We start from the raw sequence: 23,888 nt of genomic DNA on the forward strand, positions 1-23,888 counted from the left end.
GCAGTTGTTTAAGGATCTGACTGGAATAAAATGCAGAGAAATTTGCATTGCCTGCAAAGTACATTTCATTGTCAATTGTTTGAACAGCAGCAAAAAGGCTGGACTGCTTGAACCCGGAGGGTCTGAGGTTCAATTAGAGAGTAAAAGCCTCCCAGACATTATGTTGCCAAGAACAGAAAACAATCAACTTAACAGATCTTTCAAGCTGGGTAAGATTGCACCTTCGTTTTATGTATTGGTTCAGGGACTGGGAACTGTTTTGGTTTCTTGAGCCAGATTCTTATCAAAATAGGCCTCATGGGCCAGGTTTGACGGGTGGGTGGGAGCCACTTACCTGCTAGTCACTATTATGATAACACATGATTGACAGGTGTGTTGTCCTGCCCACCTGTTCCAGTCCCTTGTGCAGGGTCCTGTCGGGACCTGGGGAACCACTGCATAAGTGGCTTGTTAGCCCTATTGCTTGGCACTTCCCAAAGCAGCAAACATGGGGCTAGCAAAGAGATTCTTTTTCCATCTTTATGGGGCCTGGAGACAAGGAAGCTGGTATTCTACAGGCATCCACTGCATGCAAGTGAGGTCTATCTCACTGCTGATCTAAAAGGCAGGTTTCTTCCCCCTGCATTTCGCAGATCAGCTGAGAAAAAGGTTTTTTCCTCACACACTGAATAGCAGTTATTTCTGCCAGTGCAGGTTCATGGAGCCAACATGGAGGGCTGATGGAAAGCATGGGGGCAAGGAGAGAAAGAACAAAGGGCTAAGAAGAGGGGGTGCAGAGTGAGAGATTCAAAAGCAACTGCAAGGAAATTACATTTGTTAGTCCTGATTGAACAATTGACAGGTGGATTTAGTTTATGGAAAATAGCTTTGCGGGCCACCATGTATAGTCGTACCTTGGATCCCAAACGCCTTGCAAGTCTAACATTTTGGCTCCCGAACGCCACAAACCCGGAAGTGAGTGTTCCAGTTTGGGAGTGTTTTTTTGGAACCCGAACATCCAACATGGCTTCCACTGCTTCTGATTGGCTGCTGGAGCTCCCTGCAGCCAATTGGAAGCCGCGCCTTGGTTTCCGAACGTTTTGGAAATTCAAGCAGACTTCCGGAACGGATTCTGTTTGACTTCCGAGGTACCACTGTAATGTAAAACTGAGAACTAAAATGCATGCTTGAAACATTACAATTGTATACATTGTTCATGCTGGTATATAGTTACAATGTTTTCTTTGTCAAGAAAATCCAGAAGAACTACGCCCTAAAAGTGCTGTTGATGGTGAATCAAATGAATCTATATTTCTTCTCAGGTACGACGACAGCACAACACTTTTAAATGAAGTTGTAGAAAATAGTTCGGATAATTTGCATTTAAGTATTCCGTTTTGTATACATATGCGTATATTGTCTTTCAGTTCTCGTCCCACCCCTAGAACTACCACCACAGTGGAAATAAATAATGCTGCTGCTGTTCTAGCTACAAATTCAGCACACACAGCATCTCCAAGTCCTTCAGCAAAGGTGAGTGTAGTTTGAAGGAAACAGAAGCAAGAGGCTGAATTCCACATGACTGCTATAGAAAAACAGAACAGGAAGAGCTTCCAAATCACAACTAGGGAAAAATTGCATTAATAAAGCCAAGGATGGTGATAAAATAATTGACAATGTCAGAAGAGGCACACAGATAGAGAAGAGTGAGGCTAATGATGAGGCCTTTATAATTAACTAGAAAACAGCAATTGGTAATTCCTGTTAAAACTAGTTTTGGTGGAATACATTAAACAGAAACTAGTGATCGATATTATCAGAGAGCTGAAGGCAAAGAAGCAGTATTACAGCCCAATCGTAGTCATTTGTGCAGAAGGAAATCTTATTTCAGAGGGGCTTATTTCTAACTATAAATGTTTAGGATTCTGTAATGGATGCAGTAGGTGAGCTCCTGTCGCCTTGTCCCGGCTCCTGCCAATTTAGCAGTTCGAAAGCATACCAGCGCAAGTAGATAAATAGGTACTGCTATGGCAGGAAGGTAAATGGTGTTTCCGTGCACTCTGGCCTCCGTCAAGGTGTACCATTGCACCAGAAGCGGTTTAGTCATGCTGGTCACATGACCTGGAAAGCTGTCTGTGAACAAACTCTGGCTCAGCCAGAAAGCAGAGATGAGTGCTGCACCCCATAGTCTAATTCGACTGGACATAACTGTCCAGGGGTCCTTTACACTTTTTACTTTTAGTATAAAGGTTGGACCATCAATAAGCTCTAAAGTAGAAGATAAATAGGCACGAAGAAAACAGGAAGTATATTTGTTCCAGCCTGAAAACTATGTTATATGATGAAAAAGAGAGAATGTAAAAAAGAGAAGGGAACAATGAGGGGTTACAAAACAGAAGGAGGTGGAGTAAAATGTGGGAAAAATGAAGCCGTTGAATGAAACAAGCAAGAATACAGAAGGATCAGAATATATTTACAGTGGAAAATATCCGAGTGATCTTTTTTTTACATAACGAGCAAATTATTGCATAAAATTATGATAGTGTTCTTGTACATCAGGAAATGGTGAGAAAAATTTCAGCTGTTTAATTTATAGGTCCTAATGTACTTTTCTAGTTAATGGGATGCATTACTTTCACACATATCTCAAGAATCAATATTGTCACTCCAGGAAACCAATGAATTAATTCTTCTGCCTGCATTAATATCTTTTGGAGTTGACAAGGAAGCCTTCTGGTGCCTTTTGATAATAAATGCAGGAGTTGCACAATGTTTGCTGTGTTTAAAATATATGTTATTGTAAATACTACTACTATTTGCTTATATTCTAGGATAAAAACATATGCTGCAGCCAGCAGGATATAGAGTCCAAAGTGAAAGAGCTTATCTTCTTGGAGTCTGACCTTATTGTCACCCCTGTAATTGATAATCCAAAGGTACTATTAGAACTTGCCATACATTACTTTTTCAAATAATACGTTCAGGAATTTATACTGTTTTTTGTTATCCGTTGCATTAGTTCAGTCAGTAGAGCATGAGACTCTTAATATCAGGGTTGTGAATTGAACCCTATGTTGGGCAAAAGGTTTCCGCATTGCAGGGGGTTGGACTAGATGACCCTCTTGGTCCCTTCCAAATCTACAATTTTATGATTCTACAGCAGGGGTAGGCAACCTAAGGCCCGTGGGCCGGATGCGGCCCAATCACCTTCTCAATCTGGCCCATGAACGGTCCAGGAATCAGCGTGTTTTTACATGAGTAGAATGTGTCCTTTTATTTAAAATGCATCTCTGGGTTATTTGTGGGGCATAGGAATTCGTTCATATTTTTTTCCAAAATATAGTCCGGCCCACCACATGGTCTGAGGGACAGTGGCCCACAGCTGAAAAAGGTTGCTGACCACTGTTCTACAGGGATAATCTTCAGCTATTCTACTCCCACCTAGTGGCCATACCTTGTTCCTACAGTTTTACACTTTTTGTATCAGTTGATAGCACTCATTAATGCAAGCCTCCACACCAGTAGTCACAAACCTTTTTTTCTCTGGGGGCACAATTGGAATTTTGAGAAGGTGTTGAGGGCAACTAGTCATACTCACAACACAGCTACTTTTGGTATAACACAAAATGGCTGCCACCACCAAAAGAACAGAAAAAGAAGATAGACAGGAACATAACATGGTTCAAATATGGAAAAAAAATAATTTTATTTTTGTTAACAAGAAACATTTGAAAAACCTTCTTCTTTTCCATTTACTGTTAAGCTTTGGTGGTTGTCTGCCACTGCCGTGCTGCTGGGGATTAGAGCTAGAAAATAAAAGATAACTGAATAAGTCAAAGAACCTAGAATCAAGAATGATGTTTTTGTTTGTGGTAATGGTTTTTAAATAGCCTTGAGCAAAACGATAGGTTCAGATACCGGTATAGTGGATCAGATACGACATTGCATATTCACAAAAGGTCTGGCTAAAACAATCCGTCAAAACGTAGGTGAGAATCATTACAAGTGGTATTGATTCTAGATAGCTTGTTAAGAATATAGCAAAAAGAAGAAGCCACAGATCGATGCTGGAGGTAAACTCAAAATATGGGCCTCCCTGAAAATTAACTTGTTTTGGAAAAAGTTAACTATACTTTTTCCACATTAACTGTATTATTTAGGTTATACCCACTGTGGAGAACCTAATTAAGTCTGGCACAGGTCCCAGTTTGGCCTATGAGACCATTCCCCGTAAATCAATCCCACCCATTACCATATATGACGTCAGGTGTGGGGCAGGTATGGATTTGGCTGCAAAGGAATAATTGAGGACTTCATGTTGGCTTCCAGTTGTTTCTATGCATGTGGGTTTCCCTGTCAGTACCTTTGAGCTATTAACACCAACAGGGAACTCCACTGGAATTGGCTTCACTGAGGGGTTTCTCCATTTTGAGGAAGTGTTTTGGAAATCATTCTGCTTCCTTTGGTACCTTGTTCAGTGACTTCCTACTGATCATTAAGTTTGTGTATTTATAGGTGAAATATTGACAGCTCATTGTTTATTATGGTAGAAAGTGTTTTATTTGAGGAGAGGTGCATAGTGTACCCTTGGTCTATGAGATGTTCAGAATTGCCTCAAGTCAGACAACTTTTTCCTCAGATAATGAAGCAACCACCAGTGAGATTTGACGTGAAAACTCTACACGTACCAACACATTCAGGTACAGTTTGCTAAAGTAATTATAGGCAACTTGCCATTTATAAGAAAATATTACTCTTTGATACTCAAAAATGTCTTAGCATTCATTTAACACTGTTCTCATGTCTGTGTGTTTTGCATCTACTTCCAACTCTCACAAATGTTTATATATAGGGTGCATGCCCAAGGAAGAAGGGACAGCTGCTATAATTAATTGTCATTTTAAATTATATTGAGCATAGTTCTGGGATCACAGCTGTATGTGTCATCGCAGACCATGTTTGGCATGCTGTCTTTTTGGATCACAAGGAACAGTGTAACAGGACTAGAGTAATAATCCAATTCAATTTGTTGTTAAGTCGTTTCCGACTCTTCGTGACCCCATGGACCAGAGCACGCCAGGCACTCCTGTCTTCCACTGCCTCCCACAGTTTGGTCAGACTCATGTTGGTAGCTTCGAGAACACTGTCCAACCATCTCATCCTCTGTCGTCCCCTTCTCCTAGTGCCCTCCATCTTTCCCAACATCAGGGTCTTTTCCAAGGATTCTTCTCTTCTCATGAGGTGGCCAAAGTATTGGAGCCTCAGCTTCAGGATCTGTCCTTCCAGGGAGCGCTCAGGGCTGATTTCCTTCAGAATGGATAGGTTTGATCTTCTTGCAGTCCATGGGACTCTCAAGAGTCTCCCCCAGCACCATAATTAAAAAGCATCAATTCTTCGGCGTTCAGCCTTCTTTATGGTCCAATTCAATATAAGCTATCAAAAAAGTAGTTTTTCACAATGTAATGTTATATGTACCTAGATAGAAGAAAGATCTATTGAGTTTTGTTGGACTTATTTCTGTTTCTAATTCAATTGCAACCTAAGTCACTGTACCTCTATTTTATGCTTTACGCAAATGATTATGGGTCAGGTGACCTTGTCACACTGTGGTTTGTCCTGCGTGATATATTTATACCTGAAGCACATAGTCTAAAACTCATAGGGTAGATACTGACCATCACTAACTTTTATAAATCAGTAGCTACCGTGTTTCTCATATTTTAAGGCATCCCTACAAAATAAGGCATGGCAGGATTTTCCTGAGGTGGAAAAATATAAGGCATACCTCGAAAATAAGCCGTACCGGGTGGTGGAGGAAGGTCTGTGGCAAAGAAGGGTTGCTGCTGCCGTGTTAACCCCCGAGACCTGGCTGCAGCCTCAGCGCGCAGCGCGTGCAGCCCCAGAACCCGGCTGTAGCCTTTGCGCGCGGACACCCGGGACCCGGCTGCAGCCTTTGCCTGCCGCGCGCGCAGCCCCAGGACCCGGCTGCAGCCTTTGCCTGCCGCGCGCGCAGCCCCAGGACCCGGCTGCAGCCTCTGCCTGCCGCGCGCGCAGCCCCAGGACCCGGCTGCAGCCTCTGCCTGCCGCGCGCGCAGCCCCAGGACCCGGCTGCAGCCTCTGCCTTCCGCGCGCGCAGCCCCAGGACCCGGCTGCAGCCTCTGCCTGCCGCGCGCGAAGACCCGGTGGGAGCAGGTCTGTGGTCTGTACAGATACCGGTACCGGTACTTATTTTTTAATTAAGACATCCCTTGAAAATAAGCCATGCTGTGTTTTTTTCAGGAAAAAATTAATATAAGACATGACTTATAATATGAGAAACACGGTATTGCAGCATGCTTTTAGTACGATATTAAGCTGCTGCTTATAGAAACAAAAGATCACTATCAGCATACTAACTTTCTTCCTGAGGAGCACTTCCTTACATACTATTTAGAAGCATTGTCAAGATTTTCTGCTATGTGGATTTGAGCCAAAGTTTTGGGGATCTTGTGACAAGTCAGATCCTTTCTTTGTTTTGCTTCCTGCCTAAAGGCAAGTCTGGAATAATAGTACTTCTTCTTGCTTCTTTAATTTGCATACCACCCTTCATCTGAAGATCACCCAGGGGTGTATGTGCTTCACATCATTAAAATACAAAATGAGAACACAAAATACATTACAGAAAGCAGAAACAAACCAATAACCCCCTCTACCACAAGCACATTTAAAAGGCTGTAAATTGTTTAATCAACCAAAGCCCTGGTTCTCAAGAAACATTGTCACCTGGATCCCAAAGAGATATATGAAGGAACTAGGCAGACTTCCCTGGGGAGAGCATTCCACAGATGGGGAGCCATTGCAGAAAAAGGCCTATTCTTGTGTTGCCACCTTTCAGAACTCTCATGAAGAAGTCACATGAAGAAAGGCCTCAGATGATGACAGGGTGCAGGTTGGTTTATTTGAGGAAAGGCAGTCCTTGAGGCATTGCTGTCCTGAGCTGTTTAAGGCTTTATAGGTCAAAACCAGCACTTTGAATTGGGCCCAGAAACTAACTGTCTGCCAGTGCAGTCAAACCAGGACATACATTGTATGTTCACAACAAGCTTTTTCAGGGGTTCAAGTAGGGCAAAATAATAATAATAATAATAATAATAATAATAATAATAATAATAATAATAATATTTATACCCCACCCATCTGGCTGGGTTTCCCCAGCCACTCTGGGTGGCTTCCAAAAGAAAAATGAAATAAAATAATCTATTAAACATTAAAAGCCTCCCTAAACAGGGCTGCCTTCAGATGTCTTCTAAAAATCTGGTGGCTGTTTTCCCCTTTGACATCTGATGGGAGGGCGGGCGCCACCACCGAGAAGGCCCTCTGCCTGGTTCCCTGCAACTTGGCTTCTCGCAACGAGGGAACCACCAGAAGGCCCTCGGTACTGGACCTCAGAACTATACTATGTTTCAGTTTTGGGTCTTGGAAAGTATATTCATAACGAGTGCTCTTAAAACATTATTTTTCTTTCCAGCTGAGAAATTGTTGATGCTAAATGAAGACGACTGGAATGACTTCTTACACCAAGTATGTCAGCTGACTGACTCCCCAGAGAAGAGCACAGGGGCAGCCAGAATTAAACTGAATTTACTTTGCTACCTCTGCACTATTGTTGGCAATAAGGAAGTAGCCACTAAGTTAATCAGCACACAGCTGGTAAGTAGCACTGCTAGAGCCCACAAGTTGACATGTCAGCAAATATGGCAAGAGTCAGCTACCTTTTGCTAGGGTGCATTTAACTGGTATTTTAAGAAACTAAGGCTGCAATCGTATGTACACATACCCATGAATAAGCCCCACTGAACAAAGTGAAACTTACTTTTGATTAAAAATGCCTAAGACTGTACTGTAAGAAGAATTAGTGCATAATAAGAATGAAGAACGTTAACGTTCTAATCGTTGTTGTTGTTGTTGAGTTGTGTCCAACTCTTTGTAACCCCATGGACCAGAGCACAGCAGGCACTCCTGTCTTCCACTGCCTCCCGCAGTTTGGTCAAACTCATGTTGGTAGCTTCGAGAACACTGTCCAACCATCTCGTCCTCTGTAGTCCCCTTCTCCTAGTGCCCTCAATCTTTCCCAACATCAGAGTCTTTTCCAAGGATTCTTCTCTTCTCATGAGGTGGCCAAAGTATTGGAGCCTCAGCTTCACGATCTGTCCTTCCAGTGAGCACTCAGGGCTGGTTTCCTTCAGAATGGATAGGTTTGATCTTCTTGCAGTCCATGGGACTCTCCAGAGTGTCTCATAGCACCATAATTCAAAAGCCTCTAATCATACTTCTGGATAAAGCATTGTATACATTGATTGTGTGCAGGTTGCCAAATGATTTTGATCATTGGGATGGATAGGTTGAACTAGGATTAGGAATACTAATATACTTTACACTGTTCTGCATTAATTCTTTAAAAAGCATGAGCACAATCAGGAGGACTATGTGCCTTTCCAGTGCACACATAGAACTCTTGCCATATTGTGATATGGCTGATTTTATCAATTTAGCTGTATTTGGATAATCATTCAAGGTCGTTTTGCGAAGCTATGTATGAGCATCATCACTGTGTTCCTAGATCCTGGCTTAAGTAGGAGATAAGGGGTGTAGGAAGCGCTCATTGTCATGACTCCATAACCATGAAGGATGTCATTGTCTTCCTGTGAAAAAGATCAAGCCGCCTTTTTGTGTAGTGAGTTCTGACTGTCTTTGAAGCAGCAAGTTCAATAATTATTGAACCTGTGCAGGTATGCCTTGCTAACTTAGGTGTTTACATGTGCTTCTGATTTTCTTTTCAGGCCTAAACAAATTTATTTGTGTCCAAACCCATTGACCTCACGATAAATTATTTCCAAAGTGCATGGGACACAATCCATCCTTTTGGGGGGAAGGGGGAAACTTCTCATGAAAATCTACTTCACTGACATAAACAGTCCTATATAAAACACTGATCAAATCAAGGCAGAACTCCAATAGCATTGCTGAAACTCAAAAGGCACAGATTAAGGTTGCTAACCTTCTGCAATGTATACAACAACAAAGATGCAATAGAAAATTGAGTCCCATAGCAAATGAAAACCAGTCATTTTTTCCAGGGTCTTTGTGCTCTGTATTAACCCTAAATATGCTATACTTTTTGGTGGTGAACTAAATCACAGTGACTAATTTTATATTTTTGTGTGTTTGTTTATTTATTTTTAAAATCTAGTTCCCAGTGCTACTACAACAGTTGCGGATAGCTCCAAACTGGGACATGTAAGTGACAACTAGCATCTGTCTGGGTATCTTCAAAAATTGTTTGGAGGTTCTAGCAGGGGAGCACAGCTATCGTATACCCTTGACCGAAGAACGGTACACTCCTTCTATCTGGGATGGTCGTCCTCTTCCACCAAGCACGCACAATCCTGCCTCTGCTGAGTTCATGCAGGAGAACAAACCACACACCGTGCAAAGGGTCAAGGAAAGGCGTATACATTTCCTTCATTCTGGTCTCTGAATAGGGTAGGCTTGCTACCAAAGCAAGGACTGCCACCAATCCTGTCATACAAGAATCTGGGCCTTGGCTCCTGCATGTGGTCTGTTGTTGTCTGGAGCAGAAATAGTATCTTCTATGACACAATCTACCAGTGGTAGGCTGATTGTTGATTGAGAAGAGTCCAGGAAGGGCTCATTTACTTACTGAGAAACAGTGGGTTAACAAACGAATATGTGTAGGCTGGTTTATAGTGGCCTTACTTGACAGGCTCTCTGAATTGCTCTTCATATCTCTATTTAACTGTGGTAAGTTTCACAGTCCCCAGCTGGAGACAGTGGCCTGATAGTTTACCTCTCAGCACTGTCTTTGAATACAAAAGGCAGGGTTGTGCCTGCTTTTTGTGGTTCTTCAAGATTTTAGAAGAAGGCTCTGTATACCTTGAAAGTTAGTACTTTGCAAGTGTTTACTATGAAAGAGAAACTTGTAAAGGTTATTTAAAGCAAAACAGTTCAACTAACCCATGTCTAATTGAAATTAGTGAAGATTATGGCAGCAGTGCTTGGTGGAATGCAGTCTCCGGTGTATCAGGTAGGTAGCCGTGTTGGTCTGACGTAGTCAAAACAAAATAAAAAAATCCTTCCAGCAGCACCTTAGAGACCAACTAAGTTTGTCATTGGTATGAGCTTTCGTGTGCATGCACACTTCTTCAGATCTTCTCTGTAGTATATTATTATTATTATTATTATTATTATTATTATTATTATTATTATTATTTTATTTATATGCCAACCATTTGACTGGGTTGCCCCAGCCACTCTGGGTGGCTTCCAACAAATTAAAACATCAAACATTAAAAACTTCCCTATACAGGGCTGCCTTCAGATGTCTTCTAAAAGTCAGATAGTTTTTCATTTCCTTGACATCTGACAGGAGGGCGTTCCACAGGGCAGGTGCAACTACCAAGAAGACCCTCTGCCTGGTTCCCTGTCAACTCACTTCTTGCAATGAGGCAACCGCCAGGAGGCCCTCGGAGCTGGACCTCAGTGTCCAGGCTGAATGATGGGGGTAGAGACGCTCCTTCAGTTAGCCCAGGGTACTTGAATATTTGCCATATCTACCCTTAAAATACAAATATTTGAAAGCAGAGCTTTCCAAACTTTTCATGTTGGTGACACAGTTTTTAGACATGCATCATTTCACGACACAGTCCAGTAATTCAGTTTTACTAGCAAACTAGAGGTTAAACTAACCCTTTTCCAGCCCTGGGAGAAGAGCAGGGAGCATTTGTGTGACACACCTACACACTGCAGCCGACACACTAATGTGTTGTGACACACAGTGTGGAAAGCTCTGATTTTAAAGAGTCAAGGATTAGTTTGCCTTGATAATCTTCATTTTTTAATTTTAATTGTCTAAATAACAGGAAAGGAGATATACTATATTTGTTCATCAAAGTACTCAAAATATTGTCAGGGCTTACATCATATATATATATATATATATATATATATATATATATATATATATATATATATATAATACTTGAGAGTGACAGGAATGGTGCTGTGACTGGAGGTCAATGCTCATAGAGCCGCTTTCCTGGTATCTCTCTTCCTGCCTGCACTGACTGTACTGCATTGCAAAGCCTGTAAAAATGAAGAACAGGAAAAGTTAGAATTGGGACAGAGAGAAATAAAACTGGAAGTAATTCAGGGGAGCCCAAAGGAAGCACTTCATCATGCTACATGTTTGTAGAATTCACCACAAAATGTGGTGCTAGCACACAACTGGAATAGAATCATGGGGCAACTTTTGTTAGGGTGTACTATTTCAGACTGCAGGCAAAGGAATGCTTGTTTGACTGATTCCAGATATATTAAGAGAAACCTGCCAGCAGCTGCAGCATGAACATGCTCTATCCCAAAGTCTGATGCTGACATAATTCTGTAATGTTATGTAACTTCTCATTCTTAGTGGGAAGCAATAAGGAGGGCCAGAGGTAGAGTTTTGGAGGGGGAAAGAGACTCTTACCCCAAAAGAATCATTCAGCTATTCCCACCTGTCAGATACAAGGGTCAATTAGTGAATAATTTCTACAAAATAATTGTTGATTGAAACAGATTTATTTCCTCAAATTTGTTAAATGTTTATGTGGAAAGAGAATATTAGCATATCTTGAAATCTGATAGTAATGTTCTTGAATGTGCATTGAAATTCCTATCTGCTCTATAGCTTTCTCTATTCACTGTTCAATCTCCTTTGCTGGCTGCTTTTCTGTAATTTTATAAAACCGAGTAGGTGAACCTCAAGTGTTCTATCATAATGCCCTCTGCTGGCTACTTTTGCAAATAGCTGTATTGCATTACTCTTCTCACCCCCACTCCACAAGTAAGATCCTTGTGTATCCCGATCACCACTGTGAGTGAAAAGTAAGTTGGACACTTTTTAACAGGAAAATAGAAGCAAGGCAGATAGTTAAATGGATCTTCCGTATTCACACATTTATGCACTAAATGAAGCACATACCCGGTATTACTTTCTGTAAATTTCCTTTTTTGTGTTAAGATGCAGGCGACAGATTTGCATAGCAAAATGTATAACTTGTCTGCAGCCAGCCTTATTGGTTAGCTTTTTTCCAACATTCGTTCCATTTTTCATCTGAAAGAATTAAGTGCAATGCTTAAAATGTCTTCCCATGCTTAAAAGTGGTCATTCTATCAGTTTAAAGCAATTCAGTGCTAACGAAGCTTATATTTAAGCTCAATTTAATTTAAGTTAATTAAATTTTATGTAAGTTGAGCTTTTTCATAGTTTTGCATTTTCAGATTTGTGGCTTTCATAAAGTTAATGAATGCATTTAATTACAGACGTGCCAAAGCAGCTCGAGTGATTGGTTTACTGGCATTGCATACAACTGAGCTTAAAGAGACTGTTCCCATTATAGAGGTAATATTCCTTGCTAATACAATTATTGGAGTTTTCAAAAGCAATGTTTGGGCATTTTATGGCATTGGTTTATGAGTTGCAAAAGTTACTGGTACCTATGTGTTTCATAGTTTGTTCCATTAAGGCATACTGCTTCCTCTGCTCACTCTACAAACATAGCTTTGGAGGAGGTTTGCAAGGCTGCAACTTGCTCTACACTTAGCACATTTGTGATTGTAGTTTGTATTAAACTGTTTTTACCGTTGTCCTGGGACAGATAGATAAAATCTTTATTTGCGTCAGCCACAAGCCATAGCAAAGGAATCAAATGCAATAAAATACAGATATAGCTAGATGGTTGGCTATACAAAATTTACAACCATACAAATAAGAGTTAATAACTGTCCTTGACAACAAATGAAAAACATATGAACGAGTGATCTTTCTTTACTAGGCATTAAACAGATTAGTCAGGTGGTAGAGCTAATTCTAATTGTCCCAGCTAAATTTTTTGCCATGTTTGCTTCACCTGGTAATCTTGGTCTGCAAGAAGGAAGGACACTGTAGCAGTGGATGAATGACCTGGTATGGATGATAGAAGAGGGGTAATAATAGCCCGGGGACTTCATGGTGAAGGATGGGTAATCAGTAACAATAGCAATAATAATGTGTATCTAAAGAAGTGTGCATGCACGCACACAAAAGCTTATTTTAAAAATTTATTTCAGTAGCAAGAATAATAATTGAAATTTGTGGGGTTTGATCAAATTAGTTTTTTGATAAATAATAAGTTACAAAATGCCCTAAGAAATTCTTAGTGTTTGGGGATCTTTTAGTTTTGCCCTTGGTTAATCCATTTGAAATTAACTTTTGAATATGAATATTATGCTTCTCTCATTTCTAAAGTTGGCAAAGGTACTTAGATACAAAACTGAACATTTTAATATTCTATGGAAGGGGTTAAAAACTGAATGAAATAATTTAAATATTTCTTTTCTATGTTCTTCACAACTAAAATCTTATAAAGGTTGATAGCCACATCAACAATAAACTTGATGGCTTGGATCAAATTCATTTCTGGGATTTATGAAAGCAGCAGAAGAGGGGATAGAAAGAGGATGGGCCATGGGTATATGTCACAAGGGTCTAATATTTCTCTCATGATCTCTGTTCGGTAATTTTAAAGGTATTCAACAGATCAGTGTATTGTTATAGAAACCTCCACTAGAGGTCACTTGAATATTACAATTGAATACAAGGGTGGTGAAGAGGGAATCCTATTTTTAATTTAGGGACTCAATGTACACTAGGCAGGGATGCATATTGAACAATATAATTATGTTTTTACTATACTATATGGTGTTCTAGTCACTCAAGAGTATTTTGGTTGAAATAATTGGTCATTTTCCAAATAATTAGCATTTTACGATTGGGATTGCATTTGGCCTATATTCAAGTTAAGTGATTTAAAAAATAATAATTAAACTGGTCCGGATTACCCACAACTTTAGCATGTGCTTTTTACCCACAGTGAGGTGTAGTCAAACCTACACTCTCTCGCCCCGTGCCTTCTATGTGATTATAAGATTCTTGAATCTGCCTTCCTTCAAAGCATTCCATATTTAGTCTGTAATAGGATGGCTTTTTTTCTTTTCTTTTTAAAAGAAGTTATTGTTCCAAACTGTTCAATTAGTCTCTTACTATGAGAAAACAATAATTTCATATTGTCATAAGTTTTAATGTTTTTGAAAATCTAACAGCCCAGCCTTGGTTGGTTTATAAAGTATATGAGCTATGACTTCAAATCTTTTCCTTTTTCATTTTGCCATTCTTTGAAATTTGTGTGAAAACAGATAGAGGAAATTTTAATAAAAGAAATAATAATATGAGAGCATTCATTTCAAAAATATAAATTCTACCCAGGCAGAAAATTCACATTTTTAAATAATAAAAGAGTTAGATTCACTGGGTAATATACAATATTGAGAGGAGGGTATATACAGTGATAATAAATTAGGGTTACCATATTTTTTAAGGAAAACTCCAAAGTAGTTATAAGAAATTATGCAACCTTAAGAGGATGCACAGAGTTTAATATCCAGTAATCATTCTAAAGGACTCATGTCAAATTTATAAAAATATTATGGACTTGGATATAGTAGGGGAGCAGCTGGTTCTTTACATGTCTTTGACTGAACAGATATGACCAGTGCTTTTTGTCCTAAAAAATGTTTAGGGGTAATCTCATTTTGACTCAAGAAAATCACCGGGAAAGAAAATGAAGCCGCCGTCAGAGGTGGTAGCAACGATACTGACCAATCACCATGCTAGATTCCAACTCCTCCTTTACACATTAAACACTCGCTTCTGTCTGAGATCTCTAGGACAGGAAATGAGGCCACCATCGGGGGTAGCAATGGAACTGACAATTCACCGTCCCATTGGATTTACAAAATGTTTAGGGGTATGTGTTCCCCTGTGTCCCCCCAGAAAAAAATGTACTGGCTATGACAATCTGCCTTTGCAGAAAGGCATTCAGAAACTACCAGAGAATTTCTTTTTGTCTTCTGTAGCCTTTACTTTCCTTCCTGTAAAGTTGCATAGTTATCATGCTTTCCCTTGCTGTATCCCATTTGTGCTAATAACGTATTCATTGCTCCAGGCAGTCACCCTCTTAACGGAACTGATCAGAGAAAATTTCAGGAACAGCAAACTGAAACAGTGCCTTTTACCTACCCTTGGAGAACTGCTTTATCTTGTGGCCAACCAGGTAAATTAAACAGTTGTATAAAAATATCTTACATTTGCAGAAGTAAACAAACAGGTGATCACCTAGAAATAAATAGAGATAATAGAACTCCTTGAAGTATAGCTTGTTCTTCAGTTTATAGGAGATAAGCAAAATATGCTAATTTTAAGATACAGGCATTTGCGTGGGGGTTGGGTTCTGAGTCATTACGCACTTGCATGAAATTGTGTATAATCAGAACATCCATTGAGAAAGCCTGCAAACACCTTGTTTGGCTCCCCCTCTCCCCCCCCCCCCCGCCCCAGTTCCACACCTTTTTGTGACACTTGGTCACTTCCAGATTCGGTGTGATGCACTTGTGTGTGGTTGCACACATATCAGACGTGTCTAAAACGATCGCTTCCTGCATTTGCCTGTTTTTAAGTTTGCCATGCACATCTCAAAAGTTTCATTTTGATGTGTCTTAAAAGTAATTTTAACAGCTAGCTTTTTAATAGCGATTTTCAGCATGCTATAAATATGGTAAATACAAAAAATAGAGTTTAAAACTCACATTTTAGAGCAAACAGAGAATGTAGCCAAAATTGTACATTATGTTTTGTAAGACAAAGGACAAAGGTCTTGGGAATAGAGAGAAGGAACCAAAGCAGTGGATGCTACACATAGTTTTTTGTGTGCAAGTGGAGTAGACTTCCTCTTTCTCTCCTCCTCCCCCTTCAACCCCAAATGTGCCACCAAAATTTATCTTAAGGGTTGGTGACTCCCTCCAGAACAGATATGGGGGCACACAAGGGAAAGATAAATCTCATTGCCTGTTTGTATGACATTCAATTTCACTCAATTACAGTGAAGTTAAGAAGGATAACAAAATTTAACCCAGGTAACTTTCCTCATCTAGATTCTAGTATAGTACACCTAAGGCTGAATGCTAGCTAGGATGTCATAAATTATCTGTCTTATGAAGCCATTCTCTTTCCTGCCCTAAAGCTGTTAAGTTTATGTCCAAATGTGGTGGGTCTTAAAATAATTTTGATTTGGTATTCTTGGATTCCTTCCAGGTATACTTTAGTTGCCTCCCCCTTTTATTTTCTCACATTGTAGAACAAGAGGGAGTATTTATTTACAGAGCCAGACAATAGTTATCAGTAGAGATGCATGGGTTTTTAGTTCCTGATTATAATATAAATTATTTCCCCTTAGATGGCTTCCATTTAGAATGGAAGTAAAGCCTAAAGAGACGTGGTGTCTGGTTCCCCAGGGGACGTATCTGTTAACTGTCATTTCTAGAAGTTCCTATATTAGTTTTCTAGTCAGTTCCTAAGGTCACTGGCTGAGGGCATTAAGCCTGAATAAAAATGAAGCAGTTATATGAACATAAGATAACGGCATTTACATTTTGAGCATACTTCACCTCTCTAGCTTTGTTTCTCTAATTGAAATAAAATACAGTGAAATATAAAAATAGAAAATATTTATCAAACAGTTTGGTTCATCTTTTGTCCAAGCTTATGAGAGCATAGGAAAAAATCATCTAATTATTTGTAAAACAGTTGTGTTAAAATCCAGTGTCACCTTCACAAACTGTCTAATCCATTATGCAAGTTATGGTCTGTGTGCTCATTCTTAAAGAGGTATGGCTATGGCAGCTTAGATTTAAATATGTTTTAGAAATACAGTGGTCCCTCGACTTACGAACTTAATCCGTTCCAAATGCACATTCATAGGTTGAAAAGTTCATAAGTCAAAACGCGTTTTCCCATAGGAAAAAAAAATATTCAGAAAAAATCGTAAGTCGAAAAAAACAGCATTTAAAGCCGCCAACGGTTTCCGTTCGGATGTAGAAAAAATCGTAAGCGTGCGGCCATTTGTCCCATTCGTAAGTCGAAACCTACAGATGTTGAATAATTCGTAAGTCGAGGGACTACTGTATCATGTTTTGGGTCTGATTTTTTAATTTAAATCTATAGAATTACAGTTACAGCAAAAAATACTTTTGATTCATCTTCTTACAGTATCCAACATGAGCTGCTCACATATTCTGTTGTATTTCAGTAAAGAATAAAAGGAGCCATTTTTTCTGAAATACTTATGTTACATGGATTCTTCCATCCCATATTTGTTTATATTGTATTGCTTTATTCAGCACCATTAAGTCTCAGATTTTCCACTTCCAGTGGTCTATTGAACGTATTCCGTTTTCTACACCATTGCAATCAATATGTGAGCAGCTCATGCTTTTGATGAAATATAAACCTGGTGTGAAATTTATCATGTGACTTTGGTGCAGTTGTGCAGGAACCTAGCACCAAAGTAGTTCCAAAATATTTCATTTTTGGCTTCCAGCTGCATATTATAGATGTAAGTAGTTGCAAGTTGTGAGGAAGACTGCAAAGTAGTTGAGACTCAGATGGAGAAAGTAAGATTTACCAGATGGAGGGGGACGCCATTCCTAATGGGAATGACTCCCCCTACTGGACAAAGGCAGAGTCTTCAACTTGAAACCTCCTCTCCAGAGCGGAGGAGTCATTCCGACCCTGCCTACTGCAAGGGATGGTTGGGTCTTCATGTCTCTCTTTTGTGTGGAAAGAAACGTTTGCTTGAGTGCTTGTTTTGTGTAGATTTTCCCTTTGTCTAGTCCTCTCCTTCATCCGGCTTGCTAGATCATCTTTCTGAGTTTTTTCACTCTGTTTTCCTGTTGGCTGCTCCTCCACAAGCTTCTTCATTTCTACTTCATTCTCTTAATTTTTCTCTCTCCCCCACCCCCGGTTGTCTGGGGAAGGGAAGAGTGTAGGGGGCAGCTGGATTCTGACCTGACTGCTGGGGAGGCACAGGAGGAGTCCACAGAGGCAATAGGGCCAAGAGCTTGCATTTCCTGCCCTTTTTCAAAAAAGGCAGGAACGTCATTTTGTTTCAACAACTCAGCGTTTCTTCAGGAGGCCCCAACAGCTCCTAGAGAGGTGGTCGCTGCACCTGTTGGTCTAGTGGCTTTCATGTTCTCTGTGGTCTCTCCCTGCCTTGATTGGCTGCATTATTGCTGGACCTTCGGGTCCCAGCACCAATTGGGAGTTGGAGCAGCAACAGCAGTGTGCTCAGTCACATTGATTTCCTGCCTTTGCACTGCATCTGCAAGTAGGATGATTTCGCCTTGGCAGGACAGCCTCTCTCCTCCCAATGAAGGAGGCCTATACATTTGGAGATCCCAGGCAAAGTGGCTTTTGGTGATTCTCCAGGTTATTTCCCAAGATTGCCTTCATGGACAAAGGGGTTTATCTCTTCAGAGAATAATGATTCCCTCAGGGTTTTTTGGGATGCAGGTGGCGCTGTGGGTTAAACCACAGAGCCTAGGGCTTGCCGATCAGAAGGTCGGCGGTTCGAATCCCCGCGACGGGGTGAGCTCCAGTTGCTTGATCCCTGCTCCTGCCAACCTAGCAGTTCGAAAGCACGTCAAAGTGCAAGTAGATAAATAGGTGCTGCTACAGCGGGAAGGTAAACAGCATTTCCGTGTGCTGCTCTGGTTCGCCAGAAGCAGCTTTGTCATGCTGGCCACATGACCTGGAAGCTGTACGCCGGCTCCCTCAGCCAATAAAGCGAGATGAGCGCCACAACCCCAGAGTCGTCACGACTGGACCTAATGGTCAGGGGTCCCTTTACCTTTACATTTTACAGGGGTTTTTTTTACACCCGGACCAGCTTGCTTTGTCTCCATAAGAGTAAATGCAAGCACAAGCGGTCCACATGCAGGCATAGGGAAAAGAGGGGCTATTCACCAGATAAAGCTGGATGCTCCCCTCTTTCCCCTCACACCTGGGGTCCTAGGAGCCCTTTCTGGATGGCCCTCCCTTGCCACCAAAACAGGCTAAGACATCTGTTCCTCCCACTCAGGCAGTAGTTCCACAGTAGGAGAGGTCACTCCTACTCGCACTCCTAATCCCTCCAAGCCTCAGGGTGCCACTGGGGCTTAGTGGGTGGCCTCTAGGGAACTGTCTGAATTGGGGTCTTCCCAGTCTAACCCAGCCAAGCTCTCAGAAGAGGAAGTGACTGAGGTTAAGAACCAACCTAGGGTGTTCTCTGCTAAGGTCTTTATGCCTTTACTAGCTGGCCCTACCATACGTTGTTGTGTCTTAGTCTGTTAAATGGGCCCACAGAGCCCCCCTTCAAACTCCCCTGTAGGCCCCACTTTGGCTTAGTCTGTTAAATGGGCCCTCAGAGCCCCCCTTTTGACTCCTCCCCACCCCAGCCCGGACTCATTCCGGCTGGGCAATGCTGTGGCCTATTCATTCGGCTCGGCAATGCTGGGCCTTGCTGCTGCAAAAGGCCTGTTTTCAGTTGGTTGTCATGGAATTTTGTGATGTCAGCCAATGGAGACACTGCATCTCCGTTCTATTTCCCAGCATGCACTTTTGTCTGATTTGTGAGTTCTGGAACACATGGTTTTTGGGGTTTTACATGGCCCAGGTGTGACACCTGTCTTTAAAAACGGTACGGGCTTGCTCTCATAGTCACATTTGGCATTGTGTCTTCACCAAGACGCAATCGGTCTTGGTGAAACGTGGATACTAACGGACATGGCCAGTTTTCATTTATATACCGTGTTTCTCATATTATAAGACATGTCTTATATTTATTTTTTCCTCAAAAAAACACACTATGGCTTATTTTCAGGGGATGTCTTATATTTTTCCTCCTCCTCCTCCTGCCATGGCCGGTATTGCTGCTGTGCCTATCACTATGTCTTATTTTCGGGGTATGGCTTATATTCCTTGAATGCTTAAAAATCCTGCTATGGCTTATTTTATGGGTATGTCTTAAAATATGAGAAACAGGGTATATATATATAGAGAGAGAGATTAAATATTAAAAAGGTTTGTTGGGTGATGAAAGGAAGAGACAGCCCCCACTGAATCCTTTGCAAGTAACCCTTGGAAGTAACCAAAGCTTTTCATGCAGCAATGGCTAAGCCAGGGGTCCCCAGACTTACCGCGCAGCGGGCCGGATGGCAGGGGAGTGCGCGCCCGTGCGCACACGCACACGGTCGGGAAAAAATCGCCGAAAATCGCTTGTGCGCATGCGTATGGGCCTCCCCCGACCCGGAAGTGCATCGGAAATGACCTCTTCTGGGTCGGGAGAGGCCCATACGCATGCGCACAAAGGATTTTCGGCGATTTTTTGCCGATTTTTAAGATCGTCGCCGCGCCGCGCGCCGTAAGAGCGGGCAGCGGGCGGCAGGGGTCGTCGCGTGCCGGATTGGGAGGCCGATTGGGCCGCATCCGGCCCGGGGGCCGTAGTTTGGGGACCCCTGGGCTAAGCCTACCTCTCTTCCCTTCCCCAAGGCCTTTGAGGAACCTTGGGATGCAGAATAGAGAACCTCAAATAGAGCTTAGGCTACTTGCAGACAGAGAAAGAAGGATTATATTGTATCTTCTAGATAGGTTTATGAATTGCCTCAAAGGTCCAGTGATTGATTTCAGAATTCATAGTTAATGAAGCTCTCACAACCGTCTTTTTTCTTTCTGTTGTCGTAGAACCGTTTAGGACTCTGATCTCCCTTGCACAGTCTTTGCAAACTGAAAAAAAGATACAAGTAATTGCCTTGGGGTAGGGCAGTGGGAAATATTAAACTACTGGTATTAACCTGTCGATTCAGATGCTCAAAGTTAAAATATATATATATAAATGGTCCAGGAGCTTCTTCTGCCTACATGTGACTCATCTGAAAATAAATATTACACCATTGATTTAAAAGGCTGGCAGAGCTGTTGTTAATTTGTGACTAAAGTTAACATATTTAGCAAAACCAGTTCCTTATGTGTATGCAATGACATCAGAGGCATCATTAAAAAAACAGACAGGTTCATAGAGAATGAGTGCGTATAAAAATGTATTTTTTTCCAATAAAGATTTAACATAATTTATACTGTTCACTTCATTTCTGGCCCTTCCACTTCATTTACAGGAAGGGAAAAAGGAGCACCCCAGAGAATGCTGGGCCCTTCCTTCAGCTGCTTACACTGTGCTAATGAGGTGCCTTCGGGAAGGGGTAAGTTTCTTTTGTTGTTCTCAATAGAATTTCTCCATTGTAATAACCCTTTAGGCATTGTGTGAGGATTGTAGCCTGCAGCACTGCAGTGCCTTATCAACCAAGGATTGCTCGTGAATTTAAATAATCATAAGACCATGACCCACAGAAGAAGAAAGTGCAAAAGAGGGGGAAAGTGTTCTCCGATATGCTTAGCATTTATAAATTATCTTTTGATTTTGGAAATAAAATTAGCTGGTTAATTTTAAGTTACAGTATTTTTTAAAGGAAAGCTTTGACAACAAATGCAATTTCTTAGTTTTATACGTGGCAAGTTTTATTCTTTTACTTGTTTTTCTAGACATTAGTTGATGTGCTTTTTATGTTCTCAGCTGTCATATCCTTAGAATGGCATTTTGGGTTGGGTTCAACTAATGTCGGTTTGCTGTTCTTTGTGTTTGGGTTGGGAATAATTTCCTTAATTTATAACCCAAGATTATATAAAATGGAAAACATTGGATTAAAGCCACAAAGAAGACTACATTTGCTATTTTCATGAGGCCAACTGGCATTACTAATGCCCATGGCAAATGTGGAAGAGTGAAATGCATACAGGTAAAACTCGGAAAATTGGAATATCGTCGAAAAGTGCATTTATTTCAGTAATGCAACTTAAAAGGTGAAACCAATATATGAGATAGATGCTTGACATGCAAAGCAAGATATGTTAAGCCTTTATTTGTTGTCATTGTAACTATTTGTCGTTAGGCGAGTCAATTATAAAGGGAATGGAATTAATGAAATGTAATAGCGATGTTTATTTTTGTATTATTGTAACTACGGTATTTGTTTTATTACTGTGGAATTTCCAAAAGAAAGCATTTGTAAAAATTAAAAGGAAAATAAAAAATAATAAGTTGCATTACTGAAATAAATGCACTTTTCGACGATATTCTAATTTTCCGAGTTTCACCTGTATTTGAAGAAAAACATCAAGCAAAACATTTCTTCTTCTTTGGCGATCACTTGTAGCCAAGTAAGATTGTCTTCCATGAACACAGTTTTAACAAGGAGTCCGTAAGTGACTGTGAAGGCCAATTCAGGATGCACACGTCCTTCCACAGTGGGGACATAGGTTTCTGGATAGGAGTTGATCAGGGTTTGCACAATTCTCCCTTTCGTCCTGAGTTGGGCATCTTCAAAGTCCATGATACCTTTGGTAAAGACTGTTCTTCAATTGGAGAGCTCACAGGCCAGTGTTTCCCAATTGTTGGTGTTTATATTACATTTCTAAAGATTTGCCTTTGAGCGAGTCTTTAAACTTCTTTATCATTTACATATTTGTATGAATGAAAGATAATTTCCAGATACAGGGAATGGTTGGATTATTCTGAATATCTGCATGGATTATTAAAACAGAAATCCAAAAGCAGAATTCCTCTGGAGTCTGTCATGGGCCCAGTTACTGTTAGAATGCCTTTTATTTTAAGGCTTTGATGAAATAAGCAATAAAATTAAATCATTGGTTAGGCATTAGAAATAATCTAAAAAGATATATAACCAGGAAAAGGAGGCTTGACTTGAACGTCACTGTGAATGAAAAGGCTAACCTTTTCTGTCTCAACGGCCATATTAAGGATTTGCCACCTTTCTGAGAGTTTCATACCAGCCAGAGCCCATTTCATATGTGAATACTCTCATATCAACACACTTCTATTCATGTGCATGCACACATTCAGCAGAGGGATCGGCAGACATTCAGCTTCTATATACACACAGCAGAAGAAAGGAACAGACAAGATCTTGCACACAGACACAGAATGTGTGGAGGGAAACAGACTCGCCAAACACACACACGTTCAACAGCATTTGTGCTCTTTAAGGCAGGGCTAGTGTAGGAAGGTCTCCTGTTGTTCCAGCACTCCACTGGAGAAAAGAAACATAGGCCCTTCGTACCTTTGAAAAAGGGACGCGGGTGGCGTTGTGGGTTAAAACACAGAGTCTAGGGCTTGCCTATCAGAAGGTCGGCAGTTCAAATCCCTGTGATGGGGTGAGCTCCCATTGCTTGGTCCCAGCTCCTGCCAACTAGCAGTTCAAAAGCACGTCAAAGTAAATAGGTACCACTACAGCGGGAAGGTAAACGGCGTTTCCATGTGCTGCTCTGATTCACCAGAAGCGGCTTAGTCATGCTGGCCACATGACCAGGAATCTGTACGCCAGCTCCCTCGGCCAATAACGCAAGATGAGCACCACAACCCCAGAGTCGGTCACGACTGGCCCCAATGGTCAGGGGTCCCTTTACCTTTACCTTTGAAAAAGGCCCCAGTCTCTAGTGGCACCGTTGTTAGGTATCAAACAGGGAAACAGAAATAAATGTTTCATTTTTTCCTAAACCTCTCTAAGAGCTTTTAAGAATGGCCCTATGCCAGAGTGAGTCCCATTGATCTCAGCAGGGCTTACTTCTGAGTAGATTTCAGTTGGATTGTACTGTACTGTAAATTGGTGAATGTGCAGCACAATGACAAATGAGATTTTTATACTATGACTATGGGGGGGGACATGATAGACATTTATGAAATTACGCCTACCATGGTGAAACTGATTAGAAACCATTTCCTCCCCCTAGTAAAAGTCATTCAGTGAAACTTGGAAGAGACAAAAAAAATAAGTTATTTTACACAACACACAATTAAGATAAGTGGCTTTGGAAGTGAACTGTACAA

General features: G+C 41.0%; 1 protein-coding gene across 5 annotated transcripts in view; it reads left to right on the forward strand.

The window, feature by feature from the left end:
- ULK4 (unc-51 like kinase 4) overlaps positions 1-23,888 on the forward strand; it is a 169,178-nt gene that overhangs the window by 13,281 nt on the left and 132,009 nt on the right. For 3 of the 5 annotated variants that reach the window (XM_088653665.1, XM_035128823.3, XM_035128824.3), the window contains exons 10-19: positions 88-209; positions 1,232-1,301; positions 1,407-1,512; positions 2,811-2,915; positions 4,619-4,679; positions 7,487-7,668; positions 9,209-9,255; positions 12,343-12,421; positions 15,063-15,170; positions 21,103-21,186. In XM_088653665.1, the coding sequence (XP_088509791.1) occupies positions 88-209; positions 1,232-1,301; positions 1,407-1,512; positions 2,811-2,915; positions 4,619-4,679; positions 7,487-7,668; positions 9,209-9,255; positions 12,343-12,421; positions 15,063-15,170; positions 21,103-21,186 (964 nt within the window). The remainder of the gene's footprint in view (positions 1-87; positions 210-1,231; positions 1,302-1,406; positions 1,513-2,810; positions 2,916-4,618; positions 4,680-7,486; positions 7,669-9,208; positions 9,256-12,342; positions 12,422-15,062; positions 15,171-21,102; positions 21,187-23,888) is intronic. The other 2 variants (XM_035128825.3, XM_088653666.1) reach the window with 1 other exon arrangement.

Source organism: Zootoca vivipara, chromosome 11, assembly GCF_965207765.1.
Source record: "Zootoca vivipara chromosome 11, rZooViv2.hap1.1, whole genome shotgun sequence".
In the NCBI taxonomy this organism is placed as follows: Eukaryota; Metazoa; Chordata; class Lepidosauria; order Squamata; family Lacertidae; genus Zootoca; species Zootoca vivipara.